We start from the raw sequence: 12,825 nt of genomic DNA, 5'->3' as shown, positions 1-12,825 counted from the left end.
AGCGAAGGTTAGGAATTTGCTGAAGGTCGAAGGAAGCGAGAGCCTATACGCGGACGTGCGTGGGCTCCTCAAGCGGTCTGCATTAGGATGCGGCACATGCCACCGGTACCACTCTCCGCTGCTGCATGAAACGTGCGGTAGAGAGGAAGAGAAGGAGGAGGGCAGTCGGTGCGCGGCACACCCGCCGTGTGCCCCTCTACCCCCAAAACCCTCTTTCCCCACACTCGAGCATGCCTCTTGCGGAGGGCGAGATTAGGGGTGGCGGTTGGCAACCACAAGTTGGCCACAGCGTCTTTAAAAACAGAGCAGCCGTCGCTTCTTGCAATGCGTTTGCAGACTCGTTCGAGGCGAAGTGGGCATCTCGGAGAAGACGAGCCAAAACAAGGGAGGGGGGAGGGGGGTAAGGCGCCTCCGCGCGTGCGCTCACAGAAGGAGAAAGCGCGCGCGCGCACGAGAGAGAGAGAGACGCTTCCGCATTTGAAGCCCAACGACAAGCACACTGTGAACTCTTCTCTGTCCATCATCTCCTTCCCTCTGCGTGTGCCTGCTGCATGCGTGTGTGTGTGTGTATGTGTGCGCGCGACAAAGTGCTGCGGCCTCGGTGCGCACGCACACATGTGCGCCGCTGCTTAAGACCCAAGAATGACGTTGTTGATGGGGATGAACACCAGCTTTACAAAGAAGCCGAGAAAGCCCATCAGAAAGAAGCCGATCAGCGCTGCAATGGTGGCCGTTGTGAACTCGTTGTAGTTGGGCTTCTGGCACTTGCGCACCAGCATGCGGCTGTTCTTGGTGAAGGCCACGATGGGGTGGAACAGAATGTCATCGAGGACCTCCATCTTGTGGGAAGGACACGCGTGTGTGTGTGTGTGTGTAGGTGGGGGGCCCGCGTGCTGCTGGGGGTTTTCCTGAGGAGGGAGGGAGGTGGCGGTGGTGGGGGGGGCCGTGCTGACGGTGGTAGAATGATCAACTGTGGCAGTGGGCAGCGATGGTATTGGTTGCGTGTTGACGTTTCAGACCCGCGTAGTGCGCATGCCATCGGATGGCCGCATACGTGTAAGTGTGTGTGTGTGTGGGTGGGTGTGTTTCGCCGTCGTGGGCCGCACGAGCCCCGATTACGTGTGGAGTGTGGTTCAGCAGAGGTGCAGACGAGAAAAGGGCCATGAGAGCGGAAAGGCAGACGTTTTTTTTTCTCTTTAGCTGTAGGAGAAAACGAGAGCACTGAAGGCGCACCTCTCCCGTTTGCTGATGGGCGGCTGTCCCTAACAGTCATGGTGGCCGCCGCTTCGATCCAGTTTGCATATCATCTGCTGCTGCTGCTGCCTCTGTCTACGCGCGCCGTCTTGGTGCCGTAGGAGAAGAGGACATCGACACCGAGGGAAGAAGGGTGAGAATAGCACGCGCGCGACCAGCCCACCCAACGCGTCTCCCGCCACGTTTCTTGCATGGCGAGAAACGGTCACAATTGAGGCGGCAGTCGTTGGGTGGGTGGGGAGGGGGGAGGGAAGACGTGATGCGTCCCTGCGACAACACGGTGGTGCTCTTTCAGTTCGTTTACGTGCGAGAAACACTGATAAAAGACATCCAAACGCACTAAAGACCGACAAAGACACTCACACTCACACTCACACTCGCACTCGCACACACACACACACACAAAGTCGAACAAGGCGGTCACGCGACCTGTAGATGCGGAGAAAGCCCACGCATCCACCCCCAATCAGCGACTCGCAACGAGGATCACATCGCACCAACGAGGCGATGGTACCTCCGCTGGCGTTTTGCATTTCTATAGCTCTTTTTCTATGAACATGGGGCTACCCTTGAACACCCTTCCGTCCGATGCAGAAAGGGGGCGAGTATGTATGTGTGTGTGTGTGCGTGTCGGGAGGGAGGGGTCTACTGAGGCGTACCTGTTCGCACGAGAACAAGTAGGGACCGAAGAGACTCGCCGTCGCTCTGTTGTAGCGCTCGCAGGCGCGGTGGAGGCACGATCGCGCGCTCGCGCTCAAGCAGACCCTCCTCTCTGGAGCCCTTCACCCCCCGACCCACCTCTTCAGAGCTCACGTTTCGCACACCGACGGCGGGCGAGCAAAGAGTGCGGGGCCGCTCATGCTACCACAGTTTTTGCCTATTCCACCTCAGGGGGCCGGCATCATGTCACCAGCAAGGAAACTGTCCTGCGCATCCACCGCTGGGTTGTCCTCCTGCTGCAGGAGCGGCTCGATGCGGGCGTCATGGTCGGGCAGAGCAAAGAAGACGATGCTGCACCGGCTGCCACCGCCCTTGCAGTTGCGCACGCGGTGAGGAGTCGCCTCGATGAGGCCACCGGTCCATTTCTCTAAGAACAAGCCGGCGTTGACGAGAAGCGCGTCCTCGAGAACCGGAACGGCTGTGTAGGAGCCCTTCTCCTCGTCCCAAACCTCCAACCCCCCAAGCGAGTCCTGGGAGAGGAGAGTGACGGTGCTGAGGTCTTTATGCGTGTCGAGACGCACTGTCATGTCCTTGCCATCGTCGCCGTCCTCAGAGCTCGCAGTCCTTGTCAGAGGCTGCATCTTGGCCCCCTTGCGCCGCAGCACTTTCACGCCATCTGGGTTGCGCGCCGACCGCTGGTTTTGGATTTCGATGCCATTTTTGAGCCGCGTCCCCTCGCCGAGCTGCGGGTAGTACTTGGCTTGCAGGTCGCAGTCGCGCTTCTGGTGGAATGACGTGAAGTACTCGAGCTCGAAGTCCATGGAAGGGTCGGGCCCGCCTTGCGGGATGGAGGGGCGGATGCCGAGGCCGCAGCTGATGTGCCGCATCACGTCCATGCTCACCGTGTAGCAAAGATCGTAGTAGGCCATCATCATGTCCTTGAAATCGGACATGAAATTGTCGTTGCGGTCCGTGCCCGGGCCAAGGCCACTGCCGGCTGCGGGGGTTGAGTTGACGTGGTTCAGCAAAATGTCCCATGGGTTGCGGCGGCTAATCATGCTTAGGTACTCGCTCTCTTCCCAGCCAGCTTGCTTGTAGTAGTCGCGCCGCAGCACCGCCGGGTCAGCCACGTCATCGCGGCCGACTGAGAAACACTCGATGGCGTCGTCGATACCGCTTGCGCCGACGTAGCGGTAGTAGCCGCGGAAGCCGCTTGGAGACTTGATGCTCTCCAGCTCGTACGGGGAGAGTTGGGTGCAGTTGTAGTTGTGAAGGTTGTTACGCTTCAGACTGCCCTGCGCGGCGGTGTCGCGCAGGTGCAAGACGTACTGCTCGAAGAAGATGCGGCAATCGCGGTGCAGCTGTTCCAGGATAGTCTTCTGAATGAAGGGGTGCTGAATGTAGCAGTAACCGTGGTCTTGCAGAGACTCGAGAAGGGCATTGCTGGCCGACTCTGTCACGTTGCTCGGGCCGCGCCCAATCTTGACCAGCGTGCCGCGAGCTAGAATAGTGGCGCGGAGCATGGCTCACCGTGCACAGGTCGAGAGGGGTAAACACACACACACACACAGAGGCGCCGGGCTCTTCTTTGGCGGCAAGAAGACGAAGACAAACACAGAAAAAAGCCGATCGATCAACGAAATACGTCAATGAATACACGACAGAGAAGGGGAGGCGAGGGGGGCAGAGAGCGACAGGAGCGTGTGCAAGCACAAATAGAATAAGAAGGCACAAGTTTCTACGTGCTTATGTTGTGTGTGTGTGTGTGTGTGTGGAAGGAGGCCGATCAACTTGTTGTGCGTCTCGGGAAAGGGGAGCACACAGTAACTGCCAACGTTCCTTTCTCTTCCGTTCACTTGTTTTCTCTGTATGTGTATGAAACGCTGAGCGTACGGCACCTGCGAAGACGTGTACTTCTATATAAATATGTGTGTGTGTGTGCTGCCTGTGAAAGTGCGCACTGTGATTGCTGTTCGGTCTGACTCTGATCGGTACGGCTGCGCCGCCTTGTACCTTTGCTTTTCGCCACCCTCGACAATGATCGATGGGACGAGGGGCGCGTGTTTGCACGTGTGTGTGTGTGTATGCCACACTCACCGCAAGTCGTTAATAGCTGAGCGGTCGCTTGTATTCACGCACGCCAATCGAGACAAAAACACGTCGATACACACACACACACATATATATATATATATGCGTATTTTGAGAATCGCGCGCGCCTCCGCTTCTCCCCCGTTTTTTTTGCTGTGGCTATGTGCTTTCGGGTGTGCGTGTGGTGCCTACGGCCGGTATGTGCCTCTGCTGCGAGGACTGTGGACCTCTCGTGAGCTCTGCAGATGCAAGGAATAGCGAGCGTGGGAGGAAAGGAGGGCAGAGGAGAGGAGCTATCTACGTGCGGCGCACCCACCCCCACCGAGCGGCGCCTTCTGAGACGTGTCGGGTCGTGCTACTATCGGAGTTGAGGGGTCTGCTGGTGCTGCCAGCGGCGTGCTCTCTTTGAGGAGAGTGAAATGCCATGACCGTTGGAGAGGAGCGCAGAAGAGAGGGAGAGGGAGGAGGAGGACAAATAATGTTGAGTGGCTGATAGAGCGACGGTGGCCATTGTTTTCATCAAAGAGCTCGGGAAGAGGACGGGGAGAGAGGGGAGGGGGGGCTCGACTCCCGCTCAGATGCTCTTCTGGAAGGGCAAATCGACTTGTCGCAAGGGCAGGCACGCCATGCACGCATGTGCGCCTCGCTCGCCTGGGCCCTTTGCTGACCACTCCCTCCCCTTACCTCTCCTCCTCCCCCTTCCCCCCGCGCAGGCTAACACACTATCGTCTATGCATATGCTCATGTATAAGTGTGCGTGGGGGTAAGGGGGGGAGGAGGGGGAGAGGGGATGTTGAGAGGGCGCCTCAGAATAACGGCATCGAGAAGGCACGCTGCTGGTTCCGCTCACTTCTTTAGAAGCGGCAACCACTCGCTCTGTTCTCTCGACTGCTGTGTGAAGGGCTTCCTCTACGCCTGTGCCCCCCCGCCCATCTTCCTACTCTCGCTCTTTCGCTCCCGGCCGTTCAGCTTCCTTAGCACTTCACCCTCGAAGCGGCCCTTTCCTTTGTGGTTGCCCCCTTTTTTTACGTACACAGGAAGTCCCCTGCGATGCCCACTGCACCAACACATGCGATCTCTCGCCCATTAGCACTGCGGCAACCGCCTCCATTTTAACGGACGGCACAGATGAGAACGAGATACTAAATACATGGAAATGACGCCCAGCCTCGGCTACCTGTGTCCTGCGGACACATGCACGTGCACACGAGCGCTGGCGATGAAAGGGGAGCAGGCAGGTTGGCACGTGCCTTCCCCCTTTCACCGTCGCACGCTTCTGTGTGCGCGCCCCGCTGCACACCCCTTCCCACCGGCTGACATGGGCAAACAAAAGAGAAGAGCGGAGACGAAGACATCCACAGATTCCAGGGAAGGATGCGTCGCTCAGTAAAGCAGTCCATAAATATATATATATGGATAGGTGTGTGTGTGTGGGGGGGATGGGGGGGTGCTTGATGCGTACATATATGTATATGTCTACACATATATACATATGCCTCCACACATATATACACGAAAGAGAAGGGTGGAAAGGGAGGGGGGAGGTAGGGGATGAGGCCGTCAGTGATGGCAGCGGAGCGGGGGGGCACAATGTCGAGCGCCACAACACTAGACGAATTCTTGCCGACTCCTGCGCCGTGGAAAGGCTGACTCGAAGACAGACGGAGGGCTGAAACCGTAACCAAAAAAATACACACACACACATTGAGGTTGAGGATGGGATGGGGATCACAGAAGAGAAACGTGCAGATTTGGTGAGTACAGTTTGCTTTACAACAACGAATTGACGCGAGAGAAAAGAGAGGGGGAGGAGGGGGGATGCGTTGCGTGTGCGTGTGGAGGGGGCACGATACCAAAGGAGTGGTGGGAGCACACACGACACCGTTTGAGGAAGCGGCACACATGTGCACAAGTGGTTGCGGCTCTGATAGAGCCCCCTTTCTCCTGCTCGACTCCTCTGCTTTCCGGCGCGCAACGCTGTCTTGAAAAGAGTAAAGGGGACAGCAGAATCGGGTCGGAGACAGATCGTGAGAGAGATGCTCTTGGCGCACAGTGTAAAGGAAGCACGCGGGGCGCAGGAGGGGTTGGGGAGGGGGAAGAGCGGACAGGAACTGACCAGAGGTGATGCCGGCGAGAGACGCGTAAGCAGAAGCTTAGGGTGCGCGCCGCACAGAAACGTCGGCAGGAGCCGCAACTGCCAAGGGGCCGCATCTTCATGCAGCTTCCTGAAAGAAAGCCACCGCTACTGCTCTTGTCTCCTGTCCCTCTTCTTTTCGTCGCCTTGGGTAGGCACATCCCCACCCTCTTTGCGCACAAGCTCGCCCGCTGCCCGGTCTGAGCCTGAAAGGCTGCTCACCTCCGTTGCCTGCTCGCGCAGAACTTTTTCCCAATCCACACCGGGCCCCTCGTAGAAGCTGCGCTTGTGGATCGGCCTCTGGTCTGCTGCTTCACCTTTCGCCTTGAAGGATACGAATGAGCTCCGCAGTGCGTCGTCCGCGGCACCGCCCAGACGGGTCGCAGAGCTTTGCAGGAGCTTTTCGCACTCCTGAGAGTGACGGCGGAAACCCATTGCCTCCCGCCTCTCCATTGCCTGCAGCAACACGCTAGGCATTGGGTAGTAGGTCGTAATACGGTTCTCGGCGGCCCAGTAAGGTGACCCAGCACAGGTGTCGCGTTCCACCAGGTCTCCATTCTCGGCGCTCATCAGCCTGAAGCGGTCGTACCCAGTGACCGTCAGTGCGCCTCCATGATTCACTACGTCGGGCAACGTTGCTACGGAGGCGAGGGCAGCTGCTATTTCGACACCCCCAGTAGGAGCAGCGGGCACACTGCTCTTACCTTTCGTTCCAGGCGATGAAAGATTCACTTGCTCCATCCCACAGCGTGACACAGGGGCCGGCGGCAACGATATCAACACCGTCTGCTCTCCAACAGCATCATCGGCGTTGCATGCAACACGTCGCCCAAACTCGCTTTCGCCGCCCGAGATGATCCTATGACAGGCATACAGCTGAAGATAAATTGACCCCTGCAGCTTCTGTGATGTCCGCCGCGGAAGCGTGCCAGAAGAAAAACCCTCACCCTCCTCATTGACCAGCGCCCCAACATCCTTCAGCACCTTCACTTCTGAGCGATGAGCAGCCGACTCCGAGATGCGCCTTTGACGCTCCTCCGTCTTCGAAGAAATACCCGAAGCGCCAAGGGAGGGACTGAAAGGCCATCGAGGACATGCGTCGATTTCCTGCGCGCCTTCGCAGACTGGCAAGCCATCAAACTCCTCCACGCAGAATACCTCCTTTTCCTGACCAGCAAAACCTGCGGATGACCGTCTTTGAAGCACTAACGACCCGCCGGTCCCCGAACTACTCACCATATTGCTCTGCTCCGGCTGCTCGGGCGACGGTGGCGGGTCCTCTGACATCTTTTCCGAGGCGTTTACTGGTTGCGCTGTGAGGGCCTGTAGGGACTGGTGGACGCGGCAGTTTTCCCGTTGCAGGTCGGCGAGCTGCTGACGGAGGTCAGTGGCGAGCTGCTCCGCTCTTCCGTCGAGCTGTGAGGAATGCATGGGTCGTGTAGGGTTTGTTTTTGTTGTAAGGAGGGAGGTCAGATCGTGGACGGTGAGGGTGTATTGATGGAGCCGAGGGGTGTGGGCGCAGGAGGCAGTGGCAAGGGGGAAAGCTGGTGTGTGTGTGGCGCGAAGCCGTCAGCGTAGATACTTGTTGGGAGGACAGGAGAGAGATGAGGGCTGGTGATGGCGTGAAAGGGAGGGATGCTTGAAAAATGCCTGTGCGGGTGGGTGTGACTGTGAAGGGGCTCGAAGGATAGTGGTCGCGGCGTTCACGTGCCATGCTGCGCTAAGGGTCGGCGAAGAACAGTGTAAGAGGAGGTGTGCGGAAGTGTGTGTGTGCGAGGTAGCGGGACCATGTACGCACAGAGGAAGAAGAGAAACATGAAGCGATGGCGAAGAAAAGGGGGAGAGGGAGGGGGGAGGTGCGGTGGGAAGAGCGCACGGAGATGGGTGGGTGATGGAGAAAAGGGCACGATAGTCAAGAGGATCAGATGCGTGTGCGCTGTGAATCACGGGCGCTGCGTTGAAACACTCTGCTGCGTGTGCGGGGCGAAAAAAAACAAGGTACGCACAAGCGCAAGCACTCACACTGTGAACTGTTTCCATGAGAGAAGCAGGTGAACAGTGATCAGAGGATGAAGCAAGGGCTTAAGCGTGCATCCTGGGATAAGGTGGCGACGAGCGGGTTTGAAGGAAGCGATGCTGTGCATGTGTGCGCGCACTGCATTTTTTCTCTTCCCTTCGTTTCTGCTGCAGAGAGCACAGAAAAGGAGGCTGAGGCGAGAGAGAGAGGGCTGCACCTTCATGAGGGCGGTACGTCACCTTCTCGAGAGCGGGGGCGCCGTCTCGTGGCTTTCGTTGAAGCGGACGAGCGGACGTGTTGTTTAATGGATTTCATGAAGAGATGAGGAGGCTTCGAGCTTCGGCAACGGAAAAAAATAAGAAGGTGATAGTGGTGGCGTCGGCGGTTAAAGGACCTGTGGTGGAGTGAACCTTGTCGAAGCGGCGGAGGCAATGGGATGAGAAGCGTCCTGGGGCATGTCGCGTGCGAGTGTCTGATGAGGCAGCTGAACGAGCGAGGGAGAGAGATTAGGGAGCGAAGAAGTGGGGGCACGAGGAAGCGTAGAGGAGGCAACGACACCATTTCAGTGAGGCCCAATAGTGGACTCAGGCCGGAACACACACGAAAAGGGCGTGTAAGAAGCTGAACACGACACTGCAGCACGCGTCCGCCGAGCCGAATAGGCTCCATTGCACGTATAAAGTTTCTCGCGTGCGTTCCCGTTTACTGCGATTCAGGCCTCAACACACACACACACAGACACAAACACACACATGCGTGTGCGCGTGGTAGTGGGATGTGAGGATCAGCTGGAGGAGAACTCTCAAGGGCCTCGCTGCACCTCTCATCGCCACAGATCAGCGCCGACTCCGTCGCACTGGGCGATGACTGCGGCGACAGCCCATTACGTTACTGTAACACGCGCATGCGGGTGAGGAGAAGGGAAGGAAAGAGGCAAACGTACACTGACACGCAGAGGAAATCAAGTCGCACGGGGGTGGGTAAAGCCTACACACACACTCCTCCTCCCTCCCCCACACACATGCAGGGAAGCATTGCTTCTCATTCTGCATCAGAGGGACAAAGCATCTCACTGCCAAGGGCGATGAGTTCGCATCTACCCACGAAACATGTGCACATTCGATGCCACAAGACACACTCGTGTTGAGAACGAAAGGGAGAAGTGGGGAGTAGAGAGAGTTCCCCCCTCTCTGTCTCTCTCTACTCCCTCTCCTGTGGTGTGCTGATTCGAAGCGACAGCTACCACTTGCGCAGCACGTAGGTGTTCCAGTATTCCTTCACCATCTGCTTGTAGTTCAGCTTGCCCATCTCCAAGAAGCCTATCTTGTGAAGATTCAGCCGTAGCTTCGCCTCCGGGAACTTGCGCTTCGCCCCGTCGGCGGCGAGGAAGCGGAACATGGCCAGACTGCGCTCACACGACTGCACTGCCACAGCGATTTGGTCCGCGTCACGCAGTTCAGCCCCTTCGCGGAACTTCTGCCGCAGGATAATCACAAAGCGCTCGTTCATCTGCGCGTGCTCGTTAAGGTCGCACAGGGCGCTAGGTGGGCAGAGGACTGCGAGCTTCAGCCACTGCCGGTAGGACCGACACACGCGATTTGCATGCGGGATGCCAGGGAGGCTGGTGCCGGCATCTCGGATCACAACATCTGAGACAGGGGCCACGAGGGCTTTGCTACGGACGATGCTGCCGCCCAGCGCGTAGAGAGAGGCGCAAGAGCGCAGCATGACACACTCTTGGGGCGGTGGTGGCTATGAGTGCTGCAAAGAGGGGTGAGAGAGGGGGGAAATTCGAGGCAGCGCCAACCCTCCTGAGAGGAGAATGGCCCGAGCGAGAGCTCCGCTGGACAGCAACGCAAAGGTGAACTCGAAGATAGAGTGGGAGGGGAGGGGGCAGAGGCGAGCGAGTCTGTGACCGCGATGTCCCGCCACAAGCGGCCCTTCGGCTTATACAGATGCTCAGGGTCACACAGCCCTGCCGATGTTGATGTTGCTGCCCGTTTGGTGGTGGTGGTGGCCCTTACCGCGGTGCCCCTGCGCCGTCGTTGGTGTTATGGGAGGTCTCTTGGAGGGAAGGCGCAACCAATGCATCTGTGGCAGCAACAATGAAGACAAAAGGCGGGGAGGAGGTGACGATCGTGATGAAGGCCGCGCGAATGGGCAGGGAAAGGGGGACCGGAGAGAGAGACGCCTCAAGGAAGGGAGATGAGGGTGGCTGGCGCTCCTGCTAGTCGCATGCGCTTGAACAGCCCTCCTCCACATTTGGGGAGCAAATCTCGCCGCGGCTTCGCTGCGCTCGCGGGTCTCATTTCTCCTGTAAGCAGACTTCTGGCCAGGACCAGCCCTCGTCCCCCGTAGTCGTGCTTGTCCATCGTGTGGAGTGTGCGTGCTGCGGAGAACGGCCCCGTCATAGCTGTCTGTCACGGCCCCCGCAGTCGCTCCTTCCTGGTGGACGCGCCGGTAGCCGCTGTCCTTGCCGCGGTAAGGGAACGCTGGCCGGGGAAAGACCTCCCCGTCAGGGGTGCTGGGGCCCCGTTGTGGGTGAGCCTGGGTGGGGAGGGGGGGCATGTCGCCCCCATCCACGCGCCCCGTTGCGAGAATCGTGGGCGGCGATCCGCGCGCCTGCTCGCATAACGGGGAATACGTGCTTCGCAGAAAAGGCACCGCCAGGTCGTCGGCAGCGCGCCGCGTCACCCCCGTGTCGTACCGCCGTCGTCGGCGAAATTGCGTGATAGCTCATCCGCGGGGTTCACCTGGCCGGCGATGTAAAAGAACACCACCCGCACGCGCTCGGTAAAGTAGAGGGCCGTCGTGTACGCGTACAGGCGGTTCAGGCAGTACCCTCTGCCGATGCCGCCGAAGCCGTTGTGCTTCCGCTGCGCCCGCACAATCGCAAAGTGGTCCGTGACCACCGCCATGCGCATGGTCGGGCCCCTTCTCGCGACCAGCCCGTGCGCCATCAGGTACTGCAGGCACAGCATCGCCGCCCGTGGATCTGTGTGCGCCGAGTGCTTGGCGGTGAAGTATTCGTCGTTCGGCAGCGGGTCCGGCACCCGCGTGCGTGGCGGGCCTTCGCCGACGCGACCTTTCGGGTGCGCTGCCCGCATAGCGCACCACTCTTTGCGTCTGATCGCAGAGGCTCGTCACGCCCGCAAACAGGCGCTGCGTTGGGCCTCGGCTCCTCACCAGCTTCAGCAGCAGGGCCGCGTCCTCTCGCTGCAATCGCGTCCCTATCGCATAGGGCCCGCGGAACCTCGCACCCTTTCCATAGCGGATCGTGATACTCACTGAGGCCGTCGGCGAGCTCTCCGAGAGTGCGGAGATGTGCACGTCCTTTTTCAGGAGTGTCCCCAGGTCGCCCGCTCGTGCGGCGCAGTGCCACGCCAGCTTCAGGAAGAGCGGCGCGCGGGTGGGTGCGGCAGAGCTCCCTGTAGGCCCTCTGCATCTCCTCCACCCGCAGCGGGGCGGGTGGTGGGGGCTGCGGACTCGATCTTCCTCGAACCTCCTCTCTTCTGGATCTGTTGCTTCTGCATGCAATCTGCTAACCCCCTCCATTTCCCTTCCAGGGCTGGGCCACCCGTTGCTTGGAAGCGGATACGTATGCTGCCGCCACCTGCTGTCCGTCTGCGCCGTACACGCATGCCAATTCAGCCCTCAACTCATGCTCGGCGTGCTTTTACTTCGGAAAGGCTTCGCTGCGTTGCGTGTGGTGCCCCCTCCCCCCTCGTCGGTCACGCGACCAGCCATGCGCGGGTTGCCTTGTGGAAACGCTGAGACACCAAACGGCCAACTTTCTTTGCCGGGCGCAGAGGGTACTCTCTGCGCTCTACGCCTGCGCCGCACGTGTGCGTCAGTGAGCGCCAGCAGAACGCGGTATAGAGAAAATCCGGGCAGCTGTGGTGTACGTCAAAGGCTTCCGCTCCACCTCTGAGGGGAGGGCGGCGGTGATGGTCACTGGCGGTGCTGCCGCGCGGAGGGGAGGCAACGTGAAGAAGAGAAAAGTCAGGGAACTCGTTTTGTTCTCAGGGAAGAGGCGTGCGTGACCAACAGAGAGACGCCCCCCTCCCTTCCCCCCCCGAGGAGGGTATGGGTAAGAGACAGTCATGGCATTCGCCCGTGCCCTCTTCCGGCTTGAGCACCGGTGGTGAGGGTGGGCTTGGAGGAGGATGGAGGCTCGACGGGAAGAGCCGAGAGGGAACATCCAGCCTCCCCTTGCGCTCCCAGCATCCCTTCAAGGCACAACCACGTGCCTTGCCCTCTATTGTACAGTGGTCCCCCTCCTCCCCCTCCTCCCCTCATACACAGAGAGGGTGAGAAAGGGAGGGAGGAGCCACAAGACCCGATGCACATGTTCTGCACCCCGTCTTCACACTTTGCCTCTTGTACGTGCCACCGTGGCGTAGTGAGTCTAAAGAAGTAATCGAAGTCGTCTCTCTGCCCTGCCGTCAGAGGTGCTGCCTATGTACATGGCGTCTGCCCCCCCTCCCCCTCTCCTCCTCCCTATATTCTCCGCACACACAAACACGCACACACACGGAGGTGCATCCATGCGGAGCCACCTGCCCGCCACCTCTCTATCCTTTCCTATCCCCTCCGAAACGCCTGCGGGTGTGGCGTGGTGAGGAATAGGGTGCACGGCTTCGCCAGGGTGTGATGCTGTGCTCTCGAA

General features: G+C 59.3%; 5 protein-coding genes across 5 annotated transcripts; all 5 read right to left on the bottom strand.

The window, feature by feature from the left end:
* Positions 1–629: 629 nt before the first annotated feature.
* Positions 630–839, bottom strand: LSCM1_05305 (uncharacterized protein; the record flags this gene model as incomplete). The annotated part of the gene is made up of 1 exon (XM_067322776.1): positions 630–839. The coding sequence occupies one exon, from the start codon at positions 837–839 to the stop codon at positions 630–632; it is 210 nt and encodes a 69-aa protein (XP_067178141.1).
* Positions 840–2,141: 1,302 nt separating this feature from the next.
* LSCM1_05304 (uncharacterized protein) lies at positions 2,142–3,437 on the bottom strand (the record flags this gene model as incomplete). The annotated part of the gene is made up of 1 exon (XM_067322775.1): positions 2,142–3,437. The coding sequence occupies one exon, from the start codon at positions 3,435–3,437 to the stop codon at positions 2,142–2,144; it is 1,296 nt and encodes a 431-aa protein (XP_067178140.1).
* A 2,810-nt stretch (positions 3,438–6,247) lies between these two features.
* Positions 6,248–7,378, bottom strand: LSCM1_05303 (uncharacterized protein; the record flags this gene model as incomplete). The annotated part of the gene is made up of 1 exon (XM_067322774.1): positions 6,248–7,378. One exon carries the CDS (start codon positions 7,376–7,378, stop codon positions 6,248–6,250), a length of 1,131 nt encoding a protein of 376 aa, XP_067178139.1.
* A 2,017-nt stretch (positions 7,379–9,395) lies between these two features.
* On the bottom strand, positions 9,396–9,884 carry LSCM1_05302 (uncharacterized protein; the record flags this gene model as incomplete). Its single annotated transcript, XM_067322773.1, has 1 exon — positions 9,396–9,884. One exon carries the CDS (start codon positions 9,882–9,884, stop codon positions 9,396–9,398), a length of 489 nt encoding a protein of 162 aa, XP_067178138.1.
* Positions 9,885–10,892: 1,008 nt separating this feature from the next.
* On the bottom strand, positions 10,893–11,711 carry LSCM1_05301 (uncharacterized protein; the record flags this gene model as incomplete). Its single annotated transcript, XM_067322772.1, has 1 exon — positions 10,893–11,711. One exon carries the CDS (start codon positions 11,709–11,711, stop codon positions 10,893–10,895), a length of 819 nt encoding a protein of 272 aa, XP_067178137.1.
* Positions 11,712–12,825: the final 1,114 nt, after the last annotated feature.

The sequence above is a fragment of the Leishmania martiniquensis genome, chromosome 25 (assembly GCF_017916325.1).
Source record: "Leishmania martiniquensis isolate LSCM1 chromosome 25, whole genome shotgun sequence".
NCBI lineage: Eukaryota > Euglenozoa > Kinetoplastea > Trypanosomatida > Trypanosomatidae > Leishmania > Leishmania martiniquensis.
This window is presented reverse-complemented; position numbering and strand designations above follow the sequence as displayed.